General features: G+C 33.6%; 1 protein-coding gene across 1 annotated transcript; it reads right to left on the minus strand.

Annotated features, from left to right (window-relative positions):
* Positions 1–9,013: 9,013 nt before the first annotated feature.
* pax1b (paired box 1b) lies at positions 9,014–16,095 on the minus strand. The gene is made up of 5 exons (XM_056481388.1): positions 15,885–16,095; positions 13,412–14,017; positions 12,535–12,668; positions 11,612–11,810; positions 9,014–9,962 (listed from the first exon to the last, which is right to left on the minus strand). Exons 1-5 carry the CDS (start codon positions 15,892–15,894, stop codon positions 9,889–9,891), a joined length of 1,023 nt encoding a protein of 340 aa, XP_056337363.1. The 5' UTR covers positions 15,895–16,095; the 3' UTR covers positions 9,014–9,888.
* Positions 16,096–25,134: the final 9,039 nt, after the last annotated feature.

Here is a 25,134-nt window from a genome sequence, read left to right on the forward strand (position 1 = left end):
CTTCGGTTGGGTCAGTTGGCGTTTCTGCGTGGAGTTTGCATGTTCTCCCTGCGTTTGCGTGGGTTTCCTTCGGGTGCTCCGGTTTCCCCCCACAGTCCAAAGACATGTGGTATAGGTGAATTGGGTAGGCTAAATTGTCAGTAGTGTATGCATGTGAATGAGTGTGTATGGATGTTTCCCAGAGATGGGTTGCAGCTGGAAGGGCATCTGCTGTGTAAAACATGTGCTGGATAAGTTGGCGGTTCATTCTGCTGTGGCGATCCCAGATTAATAAAGAGACTGAGCTGAAAAGAAAATGAATGAAAGAATGATTTACAAACTACAAAATTCTAACTAATCTTTAAATTGTTTTGCTTTTCTTGATTTTTCCTCGTTTAAATTTGTATGTAATATTTTTCTATAACACATAAAAGTTTTTGGACCGTTAGAGTAAGTTATTTTAATGGATAAGCTCCAGATTTGGCTTCAGTACTGACTAATCTAATGCATATGCACAAATATAATATTTCATAGCATCCTATTAAAATATGATTTCAAAAGATAGATCTGTGAGGGGTGTACTTATATAAGCTGAGCACTGTAGTTCATGTTAGGAAATACATTAACTAACATCAACAAATGAAAGCTTATTGTAAAGTGTGACCAAACAATCTATCATTTTGACTCATGCAATGTTAGATTGGCTACTGTGAAAAATATACACGTGCAAATAAAACCCTTTTATGATCCATCATGGTCACACAATTGTGTTTCAGATCACTTTTCAGTATTTCATACAGTGTTTAAGCAAATATAAGAGTAAGTCTAAATAACATAGATAAACATGGTGTTGAGTTTTATTTTATCTTACATTTAAGTCATTTAGCAGACGCTTTTATCCAAACCGACTTACAAATGAGGACAAGGTAGCAATTTACACAACTATAAGAGCAGCAGTGAACAAGTGCTATAGACAAGTTTCAGGTGTGTAAAGTCTAAGAAGCTAACCATTAGTAATGGATGTTTTTTTCTTTTTTTTTTTTTTTTTGAGAGAGTACAGTTAGTGGTATAGCCAGAGAGGCAGTTAAGATTAGGAGGGAAAGTGGAGACTAAATAGTTGAGTTTTTAGTCGTTTCTTGAAGACAGCAAGTGACTCTGCTGTTCTGATGCAGTTAGGGAGTTCATTCCACCAACTGGGGCAGATTGAATGTGAGAGTTCGGGAAAGTGATTTCTTCCCTCTTAGGGATGGAACAACAGGTGACGTTCATTCACAGAATGCAAGTTTCTGGAGGGCACATAAATCTGCAAAAGTGAGAGCAGATACGAAGCAAAGCCAGAGGTCGCTTTGTAAGCAAACATCAGGGCTTTGAATTTGATGCGAGCAGCAACTGGCAGCCAGTGCAAACGGGTGAGTAGCGGAGTGACATGTGCTCTTTTATAAATGATCTGGAGAATTGTGACCAGAATGCATTGAGCAAATGTGCAAAAAATAAAAAAATCTTAAACTGATGCCATTTTATTCCTAGTTTTGTTTATATTCTATAGGTACATTGATAAATATTAATAAACCATGTAGCTTTCACATTGGACTGTAGCCAATGTGTGTTTGAAATATCATGCAGCCTATAGTGAAGTTCAAAATCGGCCGATATGTGTTTTCATTTTGATAGTGTTTTGCACGTTTTGATGATGTTTAGGTTTAGTGATGGGGTGTGTAAGATATATAAAATAGCCTATAATTAAACTGACCAAAGAACAATGGAAGTCTTATCATATATGTCCTCACTATAGAAAGTGTTTGTGTAATAAAAGGTAGGCTATATGTATTGGCCGTTTTATCGGGGGAAAATGTCGACAATACAAAACAGAAACATGTTCTTCATCTTTGTCAGCTACACCTGTATTTAATAGGACTTTTTATTATCTTTATCATGGTCATGGTTTCTGAAGATGAGGGCTTGTCACGCAACCTGTTCGTGTTGAAATGGCAGTAAAGAATTCGATTGGATGCAAAAAACGATGACGTCAGCAACCACAAAGGATACGGGAGCGGTTTCATCTTGTCCTTTAAAATTTGATAAGCCTATTAATTTATTTGTTTATTTAGAGTTTAGCAATTGGCCATTAAATAGCGATCAGATGCGAGGCTAATGCATCCTCCGTTCAGGATTGAGAAACATCGCTGGATTTCTCTGGAACCGAGATGAAGGATGCGGTTTTGTTTATTCACGTCTTATTTTAATGCATGTGTGTGTGTGTGTGTGTGTGGTGTCGAATGTGAGTGTGTGAGAGGCTAGAGACATGCAGTAAGGCTGTGGTTTCACGCTCTGACTGAACGGAGCATCTGCCGGCGCCTGCTGTCTAAACCGAAAAAACACTGCTAACCCTGTTTGACATGGACCAGATTAATGATGTTGAGGTGTGGACGACAATCATAACTAACAAAAGTCAAAACTAGCTCTATACAACAAAAGCACGTCGCATAATACCCCGTAATTACCGCCATGCTTTGACAGTAGTCTCTTCTTGTGATTTCGTGAGCCTGTTAAATCAGCATCATCAGAAAATTAGGGTTTTCTGTTGGATTATGTCTGAGACCTGGATTAAGAGGTTTAGAGATGTGATGTATTTCTGTGTGCCTCCGAAGTCTTTAAAATGGCACAGTGATTAGAGTATTTCATCAATAATATCATGGTTTAGGCTAAACTCTTTTGTGTGAGGCGCAATTTTCTAAAGGATTATAATATGTAGCCTATAATATTTAATGTAAATCTAATAATTTAATGTAAACATTTGCAGGTTTTTATATAGTATAACTAAACCAATTTTATATTATATTAAAATGTAAAAATGTATTTAATATATATATTAACTAGTTGTTTTTTTAGTTCAATCAATAAAATTGAATGTTTATTCCAATATTTTTGTGTTAAAATTAAAATTATTATTTCTCAAAGTCCCAAAACATAGAAAAAACTGTACTTATAGGAAATTGCTAAATTAATTGAGTGAAATATATGTATAAAATATTAAACATCCTATTAAATACAAGTGTAGCTGGCAACAACGGGTTTTTATGAACTGAAAGGATCAAAATATGGACAATATTTGGACAAAAACACAATTTAAAATTGCTTTATTTATTAAAAATGCTAAAATATTGTTTATTGTCCTATTTAAAGGAAATATACGAGATTTTTTAAATTTATTTTCAGACTTTCTGGGTTGTTGCTAAAAGGGAAACAACTGTGGCCGAAAGTTAATTATACTAAAGTATTTATTTATTATTATTTAATATTATTATTATTATTATTATTATTATTATTATTATTATTATTATTATTATTATTCTAGTAATTATTTATAGTTTTTATCAAATTGTATTTCCATTAAATTGTGTTTTATCAACGCCTACAGCCACCCAAACCTAAAACTAACAATCACATTAATGTAAAGAGTAATTATACAGAGCATTATTTATATTATCCATTAAATTGCCCATTAATTGTATTTTATTAACTCTCCATTAAATTGCCCATTAAATTGTATTTTATTAACGCTTACCCCCACCCTAATCCTAAACCCAGTCATCATTGTAGTGTAAAATCAGTTACTATACCAAGTATTATTTGTATTATGTATTATAATGGCTGTTAAATTGTATTTTGATATACCCCTGCCCTAACCTTAAACCCGACCATCATAGTAATGTAAAAACAGCAAATATACAGAGTATTATTCATATTATGCATTAAATTACCCATTAAATTCTATTTTATTAACGTCTACCCCCACCCTCACCACAAGCCTAATCCTATCCTTCAAAGTCGTGTAAATATATTAATTATTGTTGTACGGCGTCACAAATTATGCTATATTGATGCGAGTACCCGCAGCTGTATCCCTTCTAGACTAATTCCAATGCCATTGACAACTTTATTTGAGGCTTTTGCAAACACATACCAAACATTTAGTCTCCAGAACCAACATTGCATCTCAAAATAACTTTTTTTCCTTTTGCTAATTAGTCTCCCTCTGGCTCACTGAACTGAGCCATTACTGAGCCTCTTAACGTCTGAAAGTCATCTCACACCCTCATTCAGACAGAGATGTTTGCAACTGGACCATGTTACGTCTCACATTACCTGCCGGACATGCCTGAATGAACACAAGAGTTAAGCTCTGAATAAAGTAAGAAGAAAAGAAGAAGCTAGACGCGACAGATAAAGACTCACATGAGAACATGCACACATTCAGCCAGACAGGATGCTATAGGAAAAAAGTTTGTGCAGTTATAACGATCAACTTTCATCCAGGATAGTTGTTTTTAGGGTGTGCCTTTATGCGATAGCTTTGTGTCAATATTCACTATAGTGATGCACGCATGCAGATAATCAAATATAGCAGGTATATTTGAATCTTTTGGGTAGCTTCTGACTGCACAATTGCGTGGGTCTTGTTGCATTGCTGTTGCGTATCACAGCCAATCATATTTCACTTATCAGACATTTTTCAACGTAGGTGTTTACATTTTTGGTCAATCGGTGAAATTTCGACTGCAAATTTTATTAATATGCCTTTAACTGCCTGCTCTAGCTAATGGTTGACCATATTTTGACTGTTTTAAATAATGATTTACACTACACAGCATTGTTTGTTTACAAACAAACAAACACAAACCTGTTGCACTATTACACTTGATTTAGGTTTTAATGTAAAAAAAAAATCAATAACAAGAAAACATGTTAAATGAGAATCTGAAATCTTTCATGGCATATACTTAAAAAAATAAAGATGATTTAGAGTTCAAAAATGTTTTATTTTGATTGTTTATTACACTTCATATTTTCAGATTTTCATAGTATATATATTAATTCCGGTACTTTTTACCATAAATCCATTTGATAAAGATTGATATTGCAGAAATTATGGGATGTGTTGAAAAAAAAATGCATTGAGTGTGTTAACTAGCGACATGAGGAGTTAAGAAATGCAATCCAAAATCTTTAATTTTGGTGCATGGGGCAGTTAAAGAGTTATTATTATGATTATTGTTGTTGTTGTTGGTAGTAGTAGTAGTAGTAGTAGTAGTAGTAGTAGTAGTAGTGAGATATAATTTTGTTGTTTTTTTGTGAACCCGATTGACACGTCGAATGTTGTCTGAAATTATGATGAAGTTACTGGTGACCTTGAGAAATATCTGCGTTTTTTATGACAAAACATGTCTTTGTTTTATATAAAACCTTGCCCTTCAACTAGAAACAGGTGTGGAAGCTTTATCTTAGTTTAATTATGTCACCTGGTAGGTCAAGTACCTTTTTTTTGGTTCAAATGACTTAATGTCCATTTTATTATGAATCCGTGGTGCTGTTGTGGCTCACTCCAGTTAAGATAACTTAATTGGAATAGCGATAAATATGACTATTATATAACGTAATAACCTTAAAGAATAAAAACACTCGCAGTCAATCATTGTTTGTGCAGAAAGCGGTCGTTTAAAACAGCAAACCACAAAACCGAAACATGCTTTTAATAGAGAGCTTATATATTTCACTTATCAGACCTTTTCAAATTAGGTGTTTACATTTTTGGTCAATCGGGGAAATTTCGACTGCAAATGTTATTATTATTACTATTATTAAGAAATATTATTGTTGTTATTTTGTGAACCCGATTGAGACGTCGAATGTTGTCTGTCAGATGAAGTTACTGGTGAACTTGAGAAATATTTGCGTTTTTTAATGACATGTCTTTGTTTTATATAAAACCTTGCCTTTTAACTAAAAACAGGTGTGGAAGCTTTAGGTTAGTCTAATAATGTCACCTGATAGGTCAAAATCTTTTAAAACAGATGTTCAAATGACTTGAATGTCAATTTTATTATGAATCCATGGAGCTGTGGCTCGTTCACACCAATTAAGATATCTATAGTGATAAATATGACTAGTATTTCACGACGTTTCAGAATAAAAACACCGACAGCCAATCCGTCCAGAAAGCGGTCATTTAAAACAAGCAAGCCACAAAACCGAAACATTCTTTTAATATAGAGCTAAAAAAAAAAAAATATATAAAAAAAAAAAAAAAAAAAAAAAAATATATATATATATATATATATATATATATATATATATATATATATATATATATATATATATATATATATATATATATATATATGCCTTTAATATACAGCTGTAGCTAAAATTGCAATATCAGTATTATTATTATTATTATTATTATTATTATTATTATTATTATTATTATTATTATTATTATTATTATTATTATTATTATTATTATTATAGATGCAAAGTGGGATCTAGAATTGTTTTATTTAAAAAACGCAAATATTTCTCAAGTTCAACAGTAACTTCATTTGACAGACAACATTCAACGTATCAGTTGGTTTCACAAAATAACAACAAAAAGGTATTCCAGTAATAATAATAATAATAATAATAATAATAATAATAATAATAATAAACGAAGGAAGTGTTAAATTCAGTCACAATTCGAAATTCAGCTGACATTTAGGACTGATTAACCAAAAAATGTAAACACCGGAGATGAAAAATGGTCTGTTTAGTGAAAAATAAATGACTTTATTATAATAAATTTCTTATAAAATTGAACTAACAAAATATGACCGGCATTTATGCTGAATGCATAAAATAAACCAGAAGTGTAATACGTCAGATTAGCACATAAAACCCAATGTATCCCAATGTAAATCTAAATTTTTTAATTAAATGTTCAATTACTTAATATTTGATTATGAATTCATGCAACCCATTCACGCATGAATATGAAACTATGAGGTTTTAATAATCTTTAAAATATTGAATTAATAAAAAACTGTCATGAAAACAACATTACTTTAATATTAATAAGTTACTTGGGATGCAACTCAATTTTTCAGTTATGAAGAGCTTAACTCAATATTTTGACTCAGTTTGACTGATGTAAGTTGAGATGAATATAAAAGCTTTTTTGATTCAACTAAAAAAAGCAAGAAATATTTAGTGTACAATGATAGCGCCACCGTTTACACAATGAAATATATGGCATGCCTTTCAGAGCAGTTTTGTTTTAATGCAATGAACAATTAAAAGCATTGCATATATTATATAAAAGACTATACATCTAACCAGAATACATCTTGATTTAAAAAGAGCGGACATTACAATCCAGAAAGCAAACCTGCACCGCGTTTAAAATAAACAACGTGATCGTGCAATGATGTGAAGGATAATATATAGGTTTATAGTTGTTCTTGAAGAGGTTTTAAGACTTTCCTTGTAAACCTCAGGCACGTTTCATTTCTCCAGTTCTAAAACATGCTTGCGTGACCTGTAACTTCAGACAGACACAGTTAGCAAATGAATGATTATAATAATATAATGACGTCGAATACCTCAATTCCTGGCCATTTAACAAAAAAATTAATAAAACTACAACAATAATAACAACAGCAGCAATTACAATTATTAATTATGCTTAAATGTCAAATTTTTCTTATTTAATTATTGTCGCCTCTGGCTTGCTTGGTTTGGGACTTGTAGAACTGCGCGACGTGCGCATCGATAGATTTGCTCTTCACTGTTTGGACTTTCAGCAGTGAAATTTAAACCACACTGAACTGAACTGAACTTCAACTGTGAAAACTGGACTGACAATTTGCTAATAACATAACATTAACATTTTGCAAAATCTACATTGTAAAAGCGCTATATAAATAAAGATGAATTAAATTGAAAAATTGTAACTATATTTTTTTATATCAGTTGCAATTCATCATAAATAAAATAAAATAAAATACAACAATACAAATTAAAATGCAATTAAAATTTAAGAACATTTAAGGACATTGTATTTATAAATTTTTAACATTAAGTTTTAACAGTTCAACAAGCAATTCAAATGTCTGGTAATAACCACACTGTAAAAAAAGATTGGTTTCATACAATCGATTTTTGTTGCGACAACATGAAGAAATTAAGTTAACTTGTTAATTGTTTTACAAGTGGATTGAACATAAAACAATTAAGTTGTCCCCCCCCAAAAAATCTCAATAATTGTGTTGTTTCAGCTCATTTTAAATAAGTAGTTTGAACAAGCAGGGGAAAATGTCTACTATGTATTCAGAATATATTCACTATACACCGAATATATCACTGTATAGTGACGTGTATAGAGTGTTATAACAGTGTATAACGACTAATTAATGAAAACGCGGTGAAAAATTAAATGCACTATACACTGAATATACACTGCATATATGTACTCTTTTCAAAGCAAGGTGGATTCTAGTTAGGTGTATAGTCTTTTCTATAATATTTGCAATGCTTTTAATAGTTAATTGTAATAAAACAAAACAGCTCTGAAAGGCATGCCGAATATTTCACTGTGTACACGGTGGCGTTATTGCCGTACACTGTAAATAATTCTTGTTTTTTTAGTTGAATCAAATAAACTTTTATAGTTACATCAACTTACATCAGTCAAACTAAGTTAAAATATTGAGTTAAGTTTTGTGTAACTAAAAAAAAATTAGTTGAAACTCAATTAACAAACTTTTCAGTGTATATTCTCTGAATACATATATACACAGACTATTTGTATTCAGTGGTGCATTTAATTTTTCATCGCGTTTTCATTAATTAGTCGTTTCAAATGCTCTAAATTATTTCAAAGTCCTTTCTAATTTACTTTGTGTACTCCTCAGACACGATCTCCTCTTACATTGCATTCGTTACTCGCAATAAACTTTGTGGGGCAATGAATTTATTATGCTCTCAAAAAATTATGTTTGCTGTTTATTCAAATACTTATTCAAACTGCTTGTTTAAAATAAGTCAAAACAACACAATTCTTGAGGTTTTTTTCTTGGAGGGGGGGGGGCAGCTTAATTCTTTTATGTTCAATCCACTTAAATTTGTAAAACCTAATAAGTTAACTTAATTCTTTAATGTTGTTCCAACTCGAATTGATTGTGTTGAATCCAGTATTTTTTTACAGTGCACTGTACAAAATGCTGGGTTGCACATAATACCGTCATGTTTTCTCAACACAATCCGATTCAGTTAACTTAATCGTTTTAACAAATTGGATTCAACATGAAACAATTAGGTTGTCCCAAAACAACTAAACAGTTGTGTTGTTTCAACTCATTTTAAATAAGTAGCTCAAACAAGCAGCAAACGTCTTTTTTTTTTTGAGTGTGTGTCCGCCAGAGATTTTTTTTTTTTGTCACATAAGGTCATCTAAACTAACTTATGGCAACAGTTTGATGGGATCATCTGTTTATTTATAAGTTGTCCGAGCAGATCTTCAGTCATGTGAACAAACATCGACAGCAAAATCCCACATAATCTCTCTGTAAACATGTTATCTTGACTGTGGCTGTTGAGCAGAACTCAGCCATACAGAACTGATGAAACGCAAAAAGACTGTTCAGTTCACTTTTGCCATGCCTTTATTAAGCAGAAATGAATTTATAAAAATAGATATGCACATATTACCAACTCAAAGGCCATTCGATATCATACAGGCACAAAAGAATGCAACAATCTCATTTCCCTAACCACTTTAACAAGGCTGATTTACTAACAAGAGAATATTCAAACCAATTGCAGTCCATTTATAACAACAGCCTGACATTATAACTGATTTGCACCATAAAAACAACATCAAAAAAACAAATCTACTGCAAATATTGCAGAAATCCTCTGTGGTACAGTATCTCCACAGCTTCAGATCCCACGTGTCCGTAACGGTGTGAAACATTCAGGTGTGTTTTATCCAGAACTTACTGATGAATGAGTCCATGAAGCTGCACATGAAGGATGAACTGCATGATGAAAGTGGTGTTTTGTTTTTTCTTTTCGGTGGTCTTTGTGTTCTTATTAGTCTGAGAGTCCATGAACGGAGCTCAGACCCTCGTGCTGGTGTTTGCTCAGTGGACTCTTTCTCTCGACAGCTGGGGCCAAAAGAGAGCAAGTGTTTATGGAGCAAACAAGACGCAAACAAGCCTTTCAGTTCTTTCTAAAAGCTATATCCATCCTTCACAATGTCAGTGTCATTTTCTATTTTTTAAATTGAATTTTAGGTACAATCTGGCAAGTGGTGTAGATTTTACTTTGAAAATAAAGGCTTGGAAACCATTTTCAGAATGAGCTTTACAAGAGAAACATGAAAAGATGCAGCAGAAATATTTTAACTGTACACGCTAAGAAATGCTGGGTTATTTAAACCCAAATTGGGCAAAATATGGACTAACCCAAACATTGGATTAAATTTGGTCCTATTAATAGGGTTTTAATTTATTTGGTCCTATTAATAGGGTCCTATTAATTTGGTCCTATTAATATATTTATTATCTGTTTTTTGTCCTGTCTCTGTAATCCTGTTGCACTGTAGAAGCTCTGTCACGAAAACAAATTCCTCGTATGTGTGAACATACCTGGCAATAAAGCTCTTTCTGATTCTGATTCTGATTCTAATTTAATTAAAAAATTAACCCAGGAGTTGAGTTAGCCCCTATTACATCCAGAATTGGGTTGAAATGGCCCCACATTTTTAGAGTGTATTTTCTAGTGCACAATATGACGTAAAAACATAATACAGACTATAATTCCCCAAAATTGCATGCTTTGAAGTTATGTAAAACACCAGGACACAAATAATACAATACACATAGACTCAATATTCAAAATAATCTATCTAAATACATGCAATATATGTCCAAATAAAAAAAAAAAAATCTATCTTAATTTAGAGTAAATACTCTAGACACATTGAAAATAAGTAGTATTAGCACACTGTAAAAATGATATGTTCAATTAGACCTGACAACATATGTTTTAGGTCATTATAACTTATAAGTTAATCATGTTCTAATTTAATTTTCCAAGTTATGCAAGCTGTTTTAAGTCAGTTTAACATAATATAAGTTCAATGGACTTGGTTAAATTGATTCATCTTAAAAGTTTAAGCCAAATCAGTATTTTTTTTACAGTGTGATATTTACAATACTACTGCAGCATTCTGTAATGTTAACAATAGTGAACTGATTAACTGCAATAAGTACTGTAGTTTACTTTAGTTTTTACTACAGTAAACTGCGGTATTTTGTATAATATAGCCTGTAGTTGTAGAAAGCTATAGTATTGTGTTATTTATTATTAGAACTATAATTTTTGTGTTAGCATGGCAGCTATAAAATGACCACAACAGATTAATTCAAATATTTTGCAATAGTTTGTTTCAAAAACACTACAGTATTCACTAGTTTAGTATTTCTATATGGCATTAAGCTTGTTTTGCACAGGGAATTCGTTAACATTTGTATTTGGACTCTCAGTGGTGATTTTAAACCACACTGAACTGAGCTAAACTGAAACTGAACTTAAACACTACAAACTGAACTACACTGTTCCAATTTACTATGACCAATTTACATTGTATAGGCGCTATACAAATAAAGGTGAATTGAAATTGAATTGAATTGAATTGAAAATTTCTTGTCAGTTCAAGTAACGATTCTGTACATTGCAAAATACTTAGACATCATGCTCCAATATTTCTTCTTCATTTTTCTTACTTGTGTCGTGTGCACAAGTGGCTTACCTTCTCGGCTTGTGTTTTTGAAGGAGATGGCGCTGTGCAGGTTCGGGCTCTGGATCATGGTGCCGGTGTTCGGATGACTGAGACCCGCGCTCTGTGACTGCCAGTGCCCATAATTACCGGCATGCCCACCGTAAACACCGTACTGATTAGTGGCGGAGTATGCGCACGCAGGAACATATCCCGATAAATTTGATGAAGCCTAGAAATACATACATAAATACATAACTCATTAGTTACACGAGAATAATGAGAAATTAAATATAATATGCTATATAATAATAAAATACAATCAATAAATGAACCCATCTAACCCATGTAAATAGTAGCAATTGATTCAATAAATGCAATGAATAAGTACTGGGTAAGAAAATACTAATACATATATATTAGTATTTTCTTTTGTGTTGTGACAACATGAAATAATTAGGTTAACTTATAAGTTTGTGTCAAATTTAAGTAGATTAAACACAAAAATCAAGTTGTTCATAAAAAAACCCACAAGAATTGTGTGGTTTCAGCTTCTTTTAAGTTTGAACAAACAGCAATGTCACTTTTTGAGTGATGGATGACACTTTTAAAATCAAATTGACTGAATACTTTTTAATCAGATGCAATTTAAGAATTTGCACAGATCTCTCCTCTCTGAAAGATAAAGGGTCGTGGCAAGGATGGTTTCAAGAAAAAAAAAAAACTTTGGAGGGTTTCCATTCAAGAAAATGTTTTTTTTTATTTTTTGTCGAAAAGGATTGTTTAAATATTGAAATGATCTTTATACTAAGACAATCTAAACAGTTAAAAAGATATACCAGCCCGCTTTTGGAACAAGCACATATTATTGTGCACGAAATTGAAAATTATACATATAATCATGCAGCCTAAATTATGCATAGCCTACGCTAAAATAAATAAACGAATAAATTCACCTGGGTGTACTTAATGTCACTTTCTAAAGGGGGCTTATCGATGCCGTTGACTCCGTGAACGGAAGGAAACGAAGGTCTGTTGACGCCCGTCCAGTCCTCCATTTTGGGCTGATAACTCTCTGTTCCAGCAATAGCTGTTAAAATAATTAAAGCAGAACCCATTTGATTACTAATGCTGCACGTTGTCGACGACAATAATTATAATTAAGAAACATAGGCTTGTATGAATTCATGATGCACCACATCTAGGCATAAAAAGAAAGATATCTGATTGACCTAGTCTGAAAAATTATCTGCTTCTCGGAAAACGCAAACAACATTTAAAACGAAACCCTATAAATACCCAACCAGGAATTAGGTAAAGCATTTAGCTAAATGGTGCGTTGTCGTAACCCAATGTTGTGTCAAATATGGAAAACCACAACAGGTAAATTTTTTCAATTAAATATAAATTACTTTTCTTCATGGTTGGAGAAAAGAAAACAACAGCCCAGCATTTTTATAAGTCGCGGGCCTCAAAATTTGTTTTTCTTTCTTTTCTAGCAGCTAAATCGTAATTACTATAAATAATAACACAATATATATATATATATATATAGGACGCATATATCATAAATAATAACTTTTATGATAGATGCGTTCTGGAGTAGTGTTTTTCCTATTATTAATTACGATGTTTACATCTACAAACAGCAGAAGTAATATTAGCGTGCACAAGCATGCAATTATAATCCAAACAAGTAGATTCCCAATCAATCCCAAATGCATTCGTTTTCTTCAAACCTTTTGAACATTCCAACATAACTGTAGGCCGCCAAACTTCGACTTCGCATGCACAAATAATAAAGGGCTTTCTTTAATGTATTAGTTGAATTACCTGCTGGATCCATGAAAGCCCGTATTCCTAATATATTGCTGACGGTGTGGACTGAGGGCCAGGCTCGGGACAAGCTGACAGACACAGCCGGAGGACTGCCCAGTTTGGAGCCGGTTGGTGACATGGTGTTCGGGTATGAGTACGGATACACGGGATTGTAAGAGATCTGCGGCGGGGAGGGTTTGCTGTCATACTGACTCGGCTGAGACAGGTTCCCAATCTTGTTTCTTAAAATGCGACTGATGGAGCTCACAGACGGAACATTATATTTATCACACACTCCGTCGGCCAGCAGTCTGTCGCGTATTTCCCAAGCAAATATCCCAGGGTCGCCCTGTTTATAATCCCGTATGCTTTTCACCACGTTTGGCGTCGTGACCCGCGGTTTACTCCCTCCGATTGCGCCGGGTAAAATGGAGCCGGTCTCGTTGTATCTGGCCAGGATTTTGCTCACACATCCATGAGAGACTCTGAGTTGTCGACTGATGTCGCAGGGTCTGATTCCCAGCTGCGCCAGCTCCACAATACGGATCCGGATGGCATTGGGAAGCGGCCGACCATTAACAAACACACCGCCGAGCTGATTCACCTCCCCGTACGTCTGATCTGCAAGAACGGAACACCGCGTTTATAAAATAGTTGTGTACAACGCAGATTTATCATTAGCTATTACTGTGTAATCATTGTCATTTGTGCAACCTTTAGTTCATTGTCAGAAATTGTGTTACAAAATATGTCACTGGGGCTGTACTCTTTCAAAGGGTATCACTGAAAAAATATGGTCATTTACGTTACCAATATGAATGCTTTGGTACTATTATGTACCCTTGATATACAAAAGTACACTGAAAAAAATTATGCAAACAATGTTTATGGGCTGAATTTAAACAAACCACAACTGAATTTGTTTAAATTCAGTCCATATAAATTGTTTACAACCTCTTACCTTAATAAATCCAATGCATCATTTTTTCGATGTACTTTTGTATATAAAGGGTAGTTCCAAAGCATTCATATTGGTACCGTAAAGGACCATATTAGTGCCTAAATTGTCCATATATAGCCTATACATTTACATAGTCATCTACCTAAAAAGTACAGAAATGCTACTTTTAAAAGAGGACCACAACAGTGACAGATTCTGTCTCTTTATTTATAAAAGTGTTGGCCTACACGTTCTCGTTAACATTGGCTTGTTATATGTCTATAATAGGCTAATATATGAAAAATTCTAAAAGAAAAAAAATATGCAGCCTGAAAATTACTTAAAATATTAGCATTTCGTCAGGCTCCTGTGTGTGTTCATAATATTTAGTTTTATGTCAAATAATAGGTTATTTTCGTCGTCTTTTCAAGTAAACCAACTGAATGTAATCATGGGATGTTGACAAAAATGCTAATTTCAGAAGAATATTTCAGACAGCTTAATTCTACCCAAACACAACCACCTACTTACTATCTATTAATACGTAGCAAAACTGTAGTTTAGTAAGTTTAAAGTCTTAATTAATAGTTTGTTAATAAGAAATTGTACCTTAAAATAAAATGTGACCCTATTTTACCTATATTTGAAAATTCAATTGCATTTTTGTGTTAATTGTTTCAGAAAATTATCTTAAAAAGTTACAAACAATAAAGTTACAAACTTTTTCACAAAAACAAATGTTTTACCTGGTCTTTAACAATGTCCCCAAATCGTTCGTATACAGAAGTGTTATTTTTTAGATTGTAATTCGTCTCTAACGCAGCTCTATAAAAGGTTACTCACAACGTCCCAACCTATACTTTGCAAAAGGTTTTGCTAACAAAATTCTCCTTTAAACGTTAAAGACACCTAAACTAAAACAATTTCTTTTTTATCTTTAAGATTTTTTTATTTTTTTTGCTTCAGAAACTTTTAAAATAATAATAAAAAAACATTGCACCATCGAAGAATTTGCGGTAATGCAATATTATTCAACGCGTTTAATCAAAAACTAAGGTTTGTGAAATAGCTAATTTATTTAAACGAAGGTTTATAAGCCTTATGAACCGTTTTAGGCTATTAGTAGAAAATACAACATCTAGGCTATATAAAATAATCAAGTACAGGCTAGATAAAACTTGTATCTACATATTAAAATGACTAAAATGTCAGAGCTCAAGACAACTAAACCGTACACTGAAAATAACCTTAACGCATAGAATTAAACGGGACATTTTAGAAGAGAAATAGCATTTTTTTTGTAAAACACCCCTTATTAATTGTATTTTATTTACAACTTCGATTTTTTTCCCTGTTTTAGTCTGATGTAGCCTAGAATGTACAGAAATCTAACATGTTTACGTGCCATATGCTGCTCTAATCAACATAATAACATACACAAATAATGCACAATCTGAATAATGTAGATGGCTTCTATATACTTTTCTTATTAATTATTATGTTGAGGAGTCATTCTGACCATGTTAAAACAGATGAAGAGGAACTTACCCATTTGCATTGTGATATTTCCCTATACAGCGGTGGTGCTGCTGTAACCTTTAACTGTGCTGCTGTGGTCCCGTGCAGCATTGGAGAGGTTTCCCCGTGTCTCCCGCTAAGGACTGCCCTCTTCTGCTTTTTTATGGCTTATGTGTCTGAGTTTAGGACTAAGCAGGGTTTTTTCCACAGTAATCTTTGATCCACTTGAGAAAGTACGTCTGTCCAGCAGACTGGCTCGTGCGCTCAATTTGACGCGTCACAAGCATCAATCACAACAGACAGCTCGTGACTCCGCCCAATGTTCGTGTTCTGCCCATCACGGATATACCAACAGCTACAAAATGCACGTCTAACCCTCTGGCACGTCAATGCAAAACCAGGAACAACAGAAAATATCGGTATTTTAATATACCGATGGCTGTAAATGAAAATGGGAATTTATAAATGCACCTTGACTCTTAATGCAAAATATAAACAACGTCAAATATTAAGGTTGTAAATGAAAATGACAATATAAAAATGTACTTTTACTGACACTTCAATGCAAAATCTTAACAACAGTAAAAATCGGTATTAGAGGTCTGGAAATGAAAAAGGGAATGGGAAATTAGAAATTCACTTTTTTGACACTTTAATGCAAAATAAACTATAGCACATATCGGTATTGTATTATATTTAGGTTTGTAAATGAAAATGGGAATTTAGAAATGCACTTTTCCTGACACTGTGCAAAATCTGAACAGCGACAAATATTGGTATTTTACTATATTGAGGTTTGTAAATAAAAAGGGGAATTTAGAAATGCACTTTTACTGACACTTAATATAAAATATAAACAATGGCAAATATTGAGGTTTGTAAATGAAAATGGCAGTTTAGAAATGTACTTTTCCTGACATTTAATGCTAAACAACAGCACATTTTTGTATTTCAATATTTGTAAATGTAAATGACAATTTAGAAATGCACTTTTACTGACACTTTAATTCTGAACAACAGCAAATATCAGTATTTTAATATTTTTAAATGTGAATGGGAATTTAGAAATGCACTTTTACTGACACTTTAAGCCAAAATATGAACAACAGCAAATATGGTTTGTAAAATAAAATGGCAATTTTAAAATGCTCTTTTCCTGACATTTTACTGCAAATTCTGAACAACAGCAAATATCAGTATTTTAATATAAATAGAGGTTTGGAAATAAAAAGCAAAATGGGAATTTAGAAATGCACTTTCTTGACACTTTAATGCAAAATAAACAACAGCAAATATCGGTATTTTAATATATTGAGGTTTGTAAATGAAAATAGGAATTTAGAAATGCACTTTCCTGACATATTTAATGCTGATTAAAATACCAGTATTTTAATATTTGTAAATGAAAATGGGAATTTAGAATTGCACTTTTATTGACACTTTAATGCAAAAAAATTTATTTAAATAGATTTTAATAAAAATATATTTGCGATTGTTAATTTTTTTGCATTAAAATGTCAATAAAAGTGCATTTCTAAATTCCCATTTTCATTTACAAATATTAAAATACTTTTATTGACACTTTATTGCAAAAAATAAACAATAGCAAGTATCAGTATTTTAATATATTGAGGTTTGTAAATAAAAATAGGAATTTAGAAACTCACTTTCCTGACATTTTAATGCTGAACAACAGCATTAAATTAAAACAGTATTTTAATATTTGTATATGTAAATGGGAATGCAAAATATGAACAATGGCAAATATCGGTATTTTAATATACTGAGGTTTGGAAATGAAAATGGGAATTTAGAAATGTACCTTTACTGAAACTTAATGCAAAATATGAAGAACAGCAAATGTACTTTAATATACTGAGGTTTGGAAATGAAAATGGGAGTCTAGAAATGCACTTTTCCTGACACTTTAATGAAAAATCTGAATAACAGCAAATATCAGTATCTTAAAATATTGAAATATGGAATTAAAAAATAAGAATTTAAAGTTTACATGTGGAAATATGTAGCCTATAGATATTTAAAAAATCTTTTATCTTGTATTTTAGACTACACTTCACCTTAAAGGGATAGTTCACCTCCTAAAAAAGACGACAATTCTGTCAGAGTTTCTTCTATTAAATACAAAATAATAAGCTATTTAGGAGAAAGCTGGAAATCTGTAACCACTGACTTCCACAGTATGCTATTTGCATTTTAAACTATAAATGTAACAGGTTAGATGATTCAGCATTCTTCAAATTATCTTCTTTTTTTGTTAGAGGAAGAATTAAAGGGCGAGTAGCCATATAGTGAGTAAATTAACATTCTTCAGTGAACTATCCCTTAACATGAAACGAATACATCTCAATCTGAATAATCAACAAACATTTTGCATAATACAGGCAAAAAAAAATGCATTTCCAAATTTTTACAGCAAGAGCACTGTATAACACTTTTGTTGACCCACCGGCAATGAAAAAGTGATAGATTAACATTGATTTATCCATTGAAAAGTGGTGTAATGAATAAAACACACTTGTGGTGCTAATGTGAGGCCTGCAATTTCAAGTTCATTGCTCCTTTTTCTTTACGTTCATTTCAATCACAATTTTGAAACTCTAAAAACGAATGGAAATTGAACATCAGGCAAGGCTATGTGAATTACTACTAAAAATGACTATGAAAGGAAATAAATGTCTATCACATTTTACTAAAAACGTGTTAAGTGTCTCAAAGACAGTGGAAATCAACTCGAAATCAGCTCGAAAGGGAAAAGTATGTCAGCATCGCCACCTTTTGTTCAATGGCGGCATTACATGTATCAAGTAAGATGCATCTGCATTAGTGCTCCACAATACAGGTTAGACTTTCTAGTCTTAGTGCAGGAATGCTTTATAATTCAAATATGATGTAGAAATCCTGATTGAACCCACCTAGTTCTGAATAATGAACTGCCTACGGTTTTCTTCAGATCAAAATCAAGACTACATTATGGGATGCAATGTTTTTTTTTTAAACATGTGGGTCCTGAATTGCCCATTCAGTTAGACAATTATAAAAAATCTTTTCCCATCGATGAAATGTTCTGTTAACATCTAATTTGTCCATAGTGTCTTAATAGATGTTTGCCTTTTTTTAGTAATGGGAATTTATTATAAGTTTTAGATCCATAAGACAAAAATCCAATAATGCTCTTGACTTGTGTTGATCAATATCTCAAACAGCTTCATATTTTCTTTATTTTTTTATCAATATGCTGTGCTGTAAAATGTAATTTCGTGGTTTGTGTACTTGAGGATGTAGCTAGTAAGTTAAGTAGCCTATTTATTTTCAGTTCCTGACAAAACCATGAATTTTAATTAATCCATAAAGTGTAATCACTCTCATAAATCTTAAGGACTTGGCTCATTTACTGCAGTAGTCTACTGTACACTACCTGACAAAAGTCTTGTCGCCTATCCAAGTTTTAGGAACAACAAATAATACCATGACTTCTAGTTGATCATTTGGTATCAGAAGTGGCTTTTATGAAAGGCAAATTCCTCTAGATTACGCTTATTTTACCACAATAAAATATGATGCCTTGTCTTTTAATGATTTAATTAGGACAGTAAAATCTGACTTTACTTAGACAAAAGTCTTGTCACGTAACAGAAATAATCTCCAGTATAGAATATAAAGTCATGCTGCAGTGGAAACAGAATGAATATTGTGTCTGACTCCATCATGAGCTTGGAGGACTGCATCCATACATCTCTGCAATGACTCAAATCAAGTCATCTGGAATGGCAAAGAAAGCGTTCTTGCAGGACTCCCAGAGTTCATCAAGATTCTTTGGATTCATCTTCAATGCCTCCTTCATCTTACCCCAGAAATGCTCAATAATGTTCATGCCTGGTGATTGGGCTGGCCAATCCTGGAGCACCTTGACCTTCTTTGCTTTCAGGAACTTTGATGTGGAGGCTGAAGTATGAGAAAGAGCGCTATCCTGCTGAAGAATTTGCCCTCTCCTGTGCTTTGTAATGTAATGGGCAGCACGAATGTCTTGATACCTCAGGCTGTTGATGTTGCCATCCACTCTGCAGGTCTCTCGCACATCGCTATACTGAATATAACTCCAAACCATGATTTTCCTTCACCAAACTTGACTGATTTCTCTGAGAATCTTGGGTCCATGCAGGTTCCAGTAGGTCTTCTGCAGTATTTGTGATGATTGGGATGCAGTTCAACAGATGGTTCATCCTAATTACTTACCACTTGCCACTTTTCCAAATGAGCAACTAGAAGTCAAGTTATTAAATCTTGCTCTTAGAACTGGGATCGACCACAAGACTTTTGTCAGGTAGTATATAGCCTATCAAAACTTCAGGCAAATAATTGCATCAGATCATAACAGACAAAGTAGGCTATGTAAATTATTTCACAACAATTATAATCTAATTTAATTATATTAGCTATTTTCAAAAAGCTGTGATCCGCAGGAAGAAGGTGCTTATATAAGTCTTTTTTATTATTAAAATTATTCATACTTCAACAACACACATACAAAGATCAAACCAGTAATAGCAACGATAATGTTACTTTGAATATCAAGTTAAATTATATTATAAATACATATAAAACTATATATAATGCAAAAAAACTATAAATAATGCAAATAGCTCTACAGCAATTACAGATTTATGCATTAGTGATATTTGCATACAGTAATATATTTGCACAGAAACGAATGTGTTGTGATTTCCAGTGGAGTTGTGAATCAATAGGGTATATGCCGAGCTAGTGTTTTTCCCATGCTGATAAACTTCCGGTGACCTGTTATTGTGATTTTTTTCCCATTTTATACAGTTCCTTTTACAGCATCGATGTTGTAATGTAATTAAAATACATTCAGTTAAATAAACTTTGGCATTCATTTAGTTGTTCAAGCGTAAAAGGAGACGAAAAGCCGTTTACTCGCACGCGACCGTCAGAATCGGCAGGCTAGCGCAGACTCTCCATTGAATATAATGGTGTAAAATAAATGCTCATATTGTAAAGACATGGCAGGGGGAAATGTTATTTAATGCAGTGCTTCGTGTACAATCTGAGACTCATTTTATATCAGATATCACTCAGCTAGTGGAGACCGCTGATTTTTAAAGAAAACTGACCTTAAATGCGCCGATTTTTGCATTGGCATACAGTTGACCGGAAGCGCTTAACCAGGTTACTGGCAAATTCAAAGTCCTATTAGCATGCTACAGCATATACCCTATTCTTGTAGTTTGTGGCAATCACCAGCGGGGTATTACCGCTGAACAAACTCCAACTCTCAGAAACCCCTGCTCATTACAAGGACTAAAAATGACTATATAAAGGACTATACACCTCACATTCATTCACACATTGCCGAGTCTTGTTTATACCACAAACATTGCAAAGCGTTTCTCCTGGTTTTGATCCTAGCCTTGTTTCTCGTTCTGATTCTCCGCCGCCTAGTCTGATCTCTCGCCTGTTTATTGACCTCGATTATGGTCCACTCATACTGAGTTGCTCCTTTTCATTACCCTTGCCTGTACGACCACGATTAATAAACTGCATCTGGATCCGCAAGTCTGCTCTCAGCGTCTGCTTCACAACAGTATGCATCAGTGATATTTCCAAAATAATTATCATATTTTAGGAATCAATCACTTTTCTTGTTTTTTTTTACCATAATAATATTTATAAAAATATATATTCTATATAAATAAATATAAAATCTAATAATAAATAAAAATTAAATACATCAATTTCAATTTAAATAAAATGCGAAAATGAAGGCTGTAAATTTGAGAATTTTTGTTTGTGAATAAAATGTTTCCCATACAAAATATACAAATTAATAATGCAGCTTTCTGCTATATTAGATGCTAACCAAACAGTCGCTTTTAATATAAATTAATGTGTTATATTTGCTCCGAAAAGGTTGCAATGGGGTAAATAAACAAAGAATATTATTATTTTCACTTTCCACACACAAGTAATAAATAATAGGAGGAACGCACGCACTGCACTGCCTTATTGACCACATGGCGGCAGCATTGCATTATTATTTTGATATCTGACATGAGAACTGGTGGCACTTGCAATGTTACCTGTAAGTTATCAAACTAGGATGTTCAGCGTGATGAAATGCATTGGCAAAATGTACAATATAAATTAAAACCTATTAATTTGATAAATAAAATGATAATAATCAAACGAATATAATCATTTTATGATACGTGAACACAACATAGGCTAGTATAAATGAAACAGAAACAACACAATTCTTGAGTTTTTTTGGGACAACTTAAGTGTTTTACATTCAATTCACGTAAATTAAAAAAAATAATATGTTACCTTAATTCCTTCATGTTGTCCCAACACAACTTGGTTGTATGATACCCAGCATTATTTACAGAGTTTGACATATTCACTGACAGCTGATTAATAGCCAATGCAATTAACCATTTTAAATCATTATTTTTATAGTGTTTTTACAATGTAAACTGTCTCCAAGCCACTTTACATGAACAGAAAAAAATTACAAATTAATTAAATGGTGTAATAATTCAGATTGGGTAACTTTTCACCATATCAGACAAGAAGCAGAGCATTGAATGAGTAGATCTAGTTAAATTATATCTGATCCTGCTTGGTTTTAAATTAATGGTCACTTTTGAAAGATGAATCCCTGAAGAGCATCTCCACAACACAGAGGCGGTTTTTAATGTGATCAGAGTGGAAGTGGCTGAAAATTTGTTTAAGAGACCTGTAGTGTGGCTTTTCCTACTATGACTGTCAAATCAAAAACAAACAGGAACACAGAGCAAAGTTTGAGCATATATTTGACAAGCATTTGATAACCAAAGAGGAATAAATTGTCGAGATCCAGCTTTACTTACAGGGTTTAAAGACAATACATTTGATATACACTCACCGGCCACTTTATTAGGTACACCTTACTAGTACCGGGTTGGACCCCATTTTGCCTTCAGAACTGCCTTGTTTCTTTGTGGCATAGATTCAACAAGGTACTGGAAATATTCCTCAGAGATTTTGCTCCATATTGACATGATATCACGCAGTCGCTGCAGATTTGTCGGCTGCACATCCATGATGTGAATCTCCCACTCCACCACATCCCAAAGGTGTTCTATTGGATTGAGATCTGGTGACTGTGGAGGCCATTTGAGTACAGTGAACTCATTGTCATGTTCAAGAAACCAGTCTGAGATCATTTGCGCTTTATGACATGGTGCATTATCCTGCTGGAAGTAGGCATTTGAAGATGGGTACACTGTGGTCATAAAGGGATAGACATGGTCAGCAACAATTCTCAGGCAGGCTGTGGTGTTGACACGATGCTCAATTGGTTCTAATATGCCCAAAGAGTGCCAAGAAAATATCCTCCACACCATTACATTACCACCACCAGCCTGAACCATTGATACAAGGCAGGATGGATCCATGCTTTCATGTTGTTGACACTAAATTCGTACCCTACCATCTGAATGTCGCAGCAGAAATCGAGACACCTCAGACCAGGCAACGTTTTTCCAATCTTCTATTGTCCAATTTGGTGAGCCTGTGTGAATTGTAGCCTCAGTTTCTTGATCTTAGCTGACAGGAGTGGCACCCGGTGTGGTCTTCTCTTCTGTAGCCCATCTGCCTCAAGGTTGGACGTGTTGTGTGTTCACAGATGCTCTTCTGCAGACCTCAGTTGTAACGTGTGTGTATTTGAGTTACTATTGCCTTTCTATTAACTCAAACCGGTCTGGCGTTTCACCTCTGACCTCAGGTATCAACAAGGCATTTGCGCCCACAGAACTGCCGCTCTGTGGATATTTTCTATTTTTCAGACCATTCTCTGTAAACCTTAGAGATGGTTGTGCGTGAAAATCCCAGTAGATCGACATTTCTGAAATACTCAGACCAGCCCGTCTGGCACCAACAACCATGCCATGTTTAAAGTCACTTAAATCATCTTTCTTCCCCATTCTTATGCTCGGTTTGAACTGCAGCAGATCATCTTGACCATCATTGCCCAAATCCATTGAGTTGCTGCCATGTGATTGGCTGATTAGTAATTTGCATTAAAGAACTGTTGGACAGGTGTACCTAATAAAGTGGCCGGTGAGTGTGACCCTACACAAACCAATCTTCTGTTGGACAGGTATATTAGCCAAAAATACATTGTATGGGTCAAAATGATTTTTTAAAGCCAAAAATCTTTAAAATATTACGTAAAGGTTTTCAAGAAAGACATTTTGGAACTTTCTACTGTAAATATATCAAAACATAATTTTAGATTTAGAACGCATTGCTCGGCGCCAGTAGCCTAGTGGTATTGTGCACCGACAAATGGCACCGACATGCTCACGGCAACCCGAGTTCGATTCCCGGCTCGGGGTCCTTTGTCGATCCTTCCCTTCTCTCTGCTCCCAATGCTTTCCTGTCTGAAATCTCTACTGTCCTGTCATAATAAAGGTCCTCAGTCAAACTCTTCCTGTTTAGTAGAGATGGCAAGATAAACCATTAAGCATTGAAGCTTTTCAGCCAAGTCTTTGACAAATATATTTAAATTTAAATCTTCGTTTGCTCACAATACCACCTGGTGGCTAAAGAGTGTAAAAAAACAGATAAGTTACAGTTGACCTGATGTGATTTGCTGTATTTTATGCCAGTTAAGGAAAGTAATTTTCCCTTAGACTAATCTATTGTAATCAATATATTTTTTCTGTTGCTAATTGATTACTGTATAACAGGAATGTCCAAACTCGGTCCGAGAGCGCCGGTGTCCAGTAGAGTTTAGCTCCAACCCTAATAAACTTCCGGTAACCTGTTATTGTGAGTTTTTTCCATTTTATCCAGTTCCTTTTACAGCATCGATGTTGTAATGTAATTAAAATACATTCAATAAACTTTAGCATTCATTTAGTTGTTCAAGCGTAAAACAAGACAACAAGCTGTTTACTCGCACGCGACCGTCAAAATCGGCAGGCTAGCGCAGAAGCTTCATTGAATAAAATGGTGTAAAATAAATGCTCATATTATAAAGACATGGCAGGGGGAAATGTTATTTAATGCAGTGCTTCGTGTACAATCTGAGACTCACTTTATATCAGATATCACTCAGCTAGTGGAGATCGCTGATTTTTAAAGCAAACCGACCTTAAATGCGCCGATTTTTGCATTGGCATAGAGTTGACCGGAAGCGCTTAACCCAGGTTACTGGCAAATTCAAAGTCCAATTAGCATGCTTAGGCATATA

Source organism: Danio aesculapii, chromosome 20 (assembly GCF_903798145.1).
Source record: "Danio aesculapii chromosome 20, fDanAes4.1, whole genome shotgun sequence".
Lineage (NCBI taxonomy): Eukaryota > Metazoa > Chordata > Actinopteri > Cypriniformes > Danionidae > Danio > Danio aesculapii.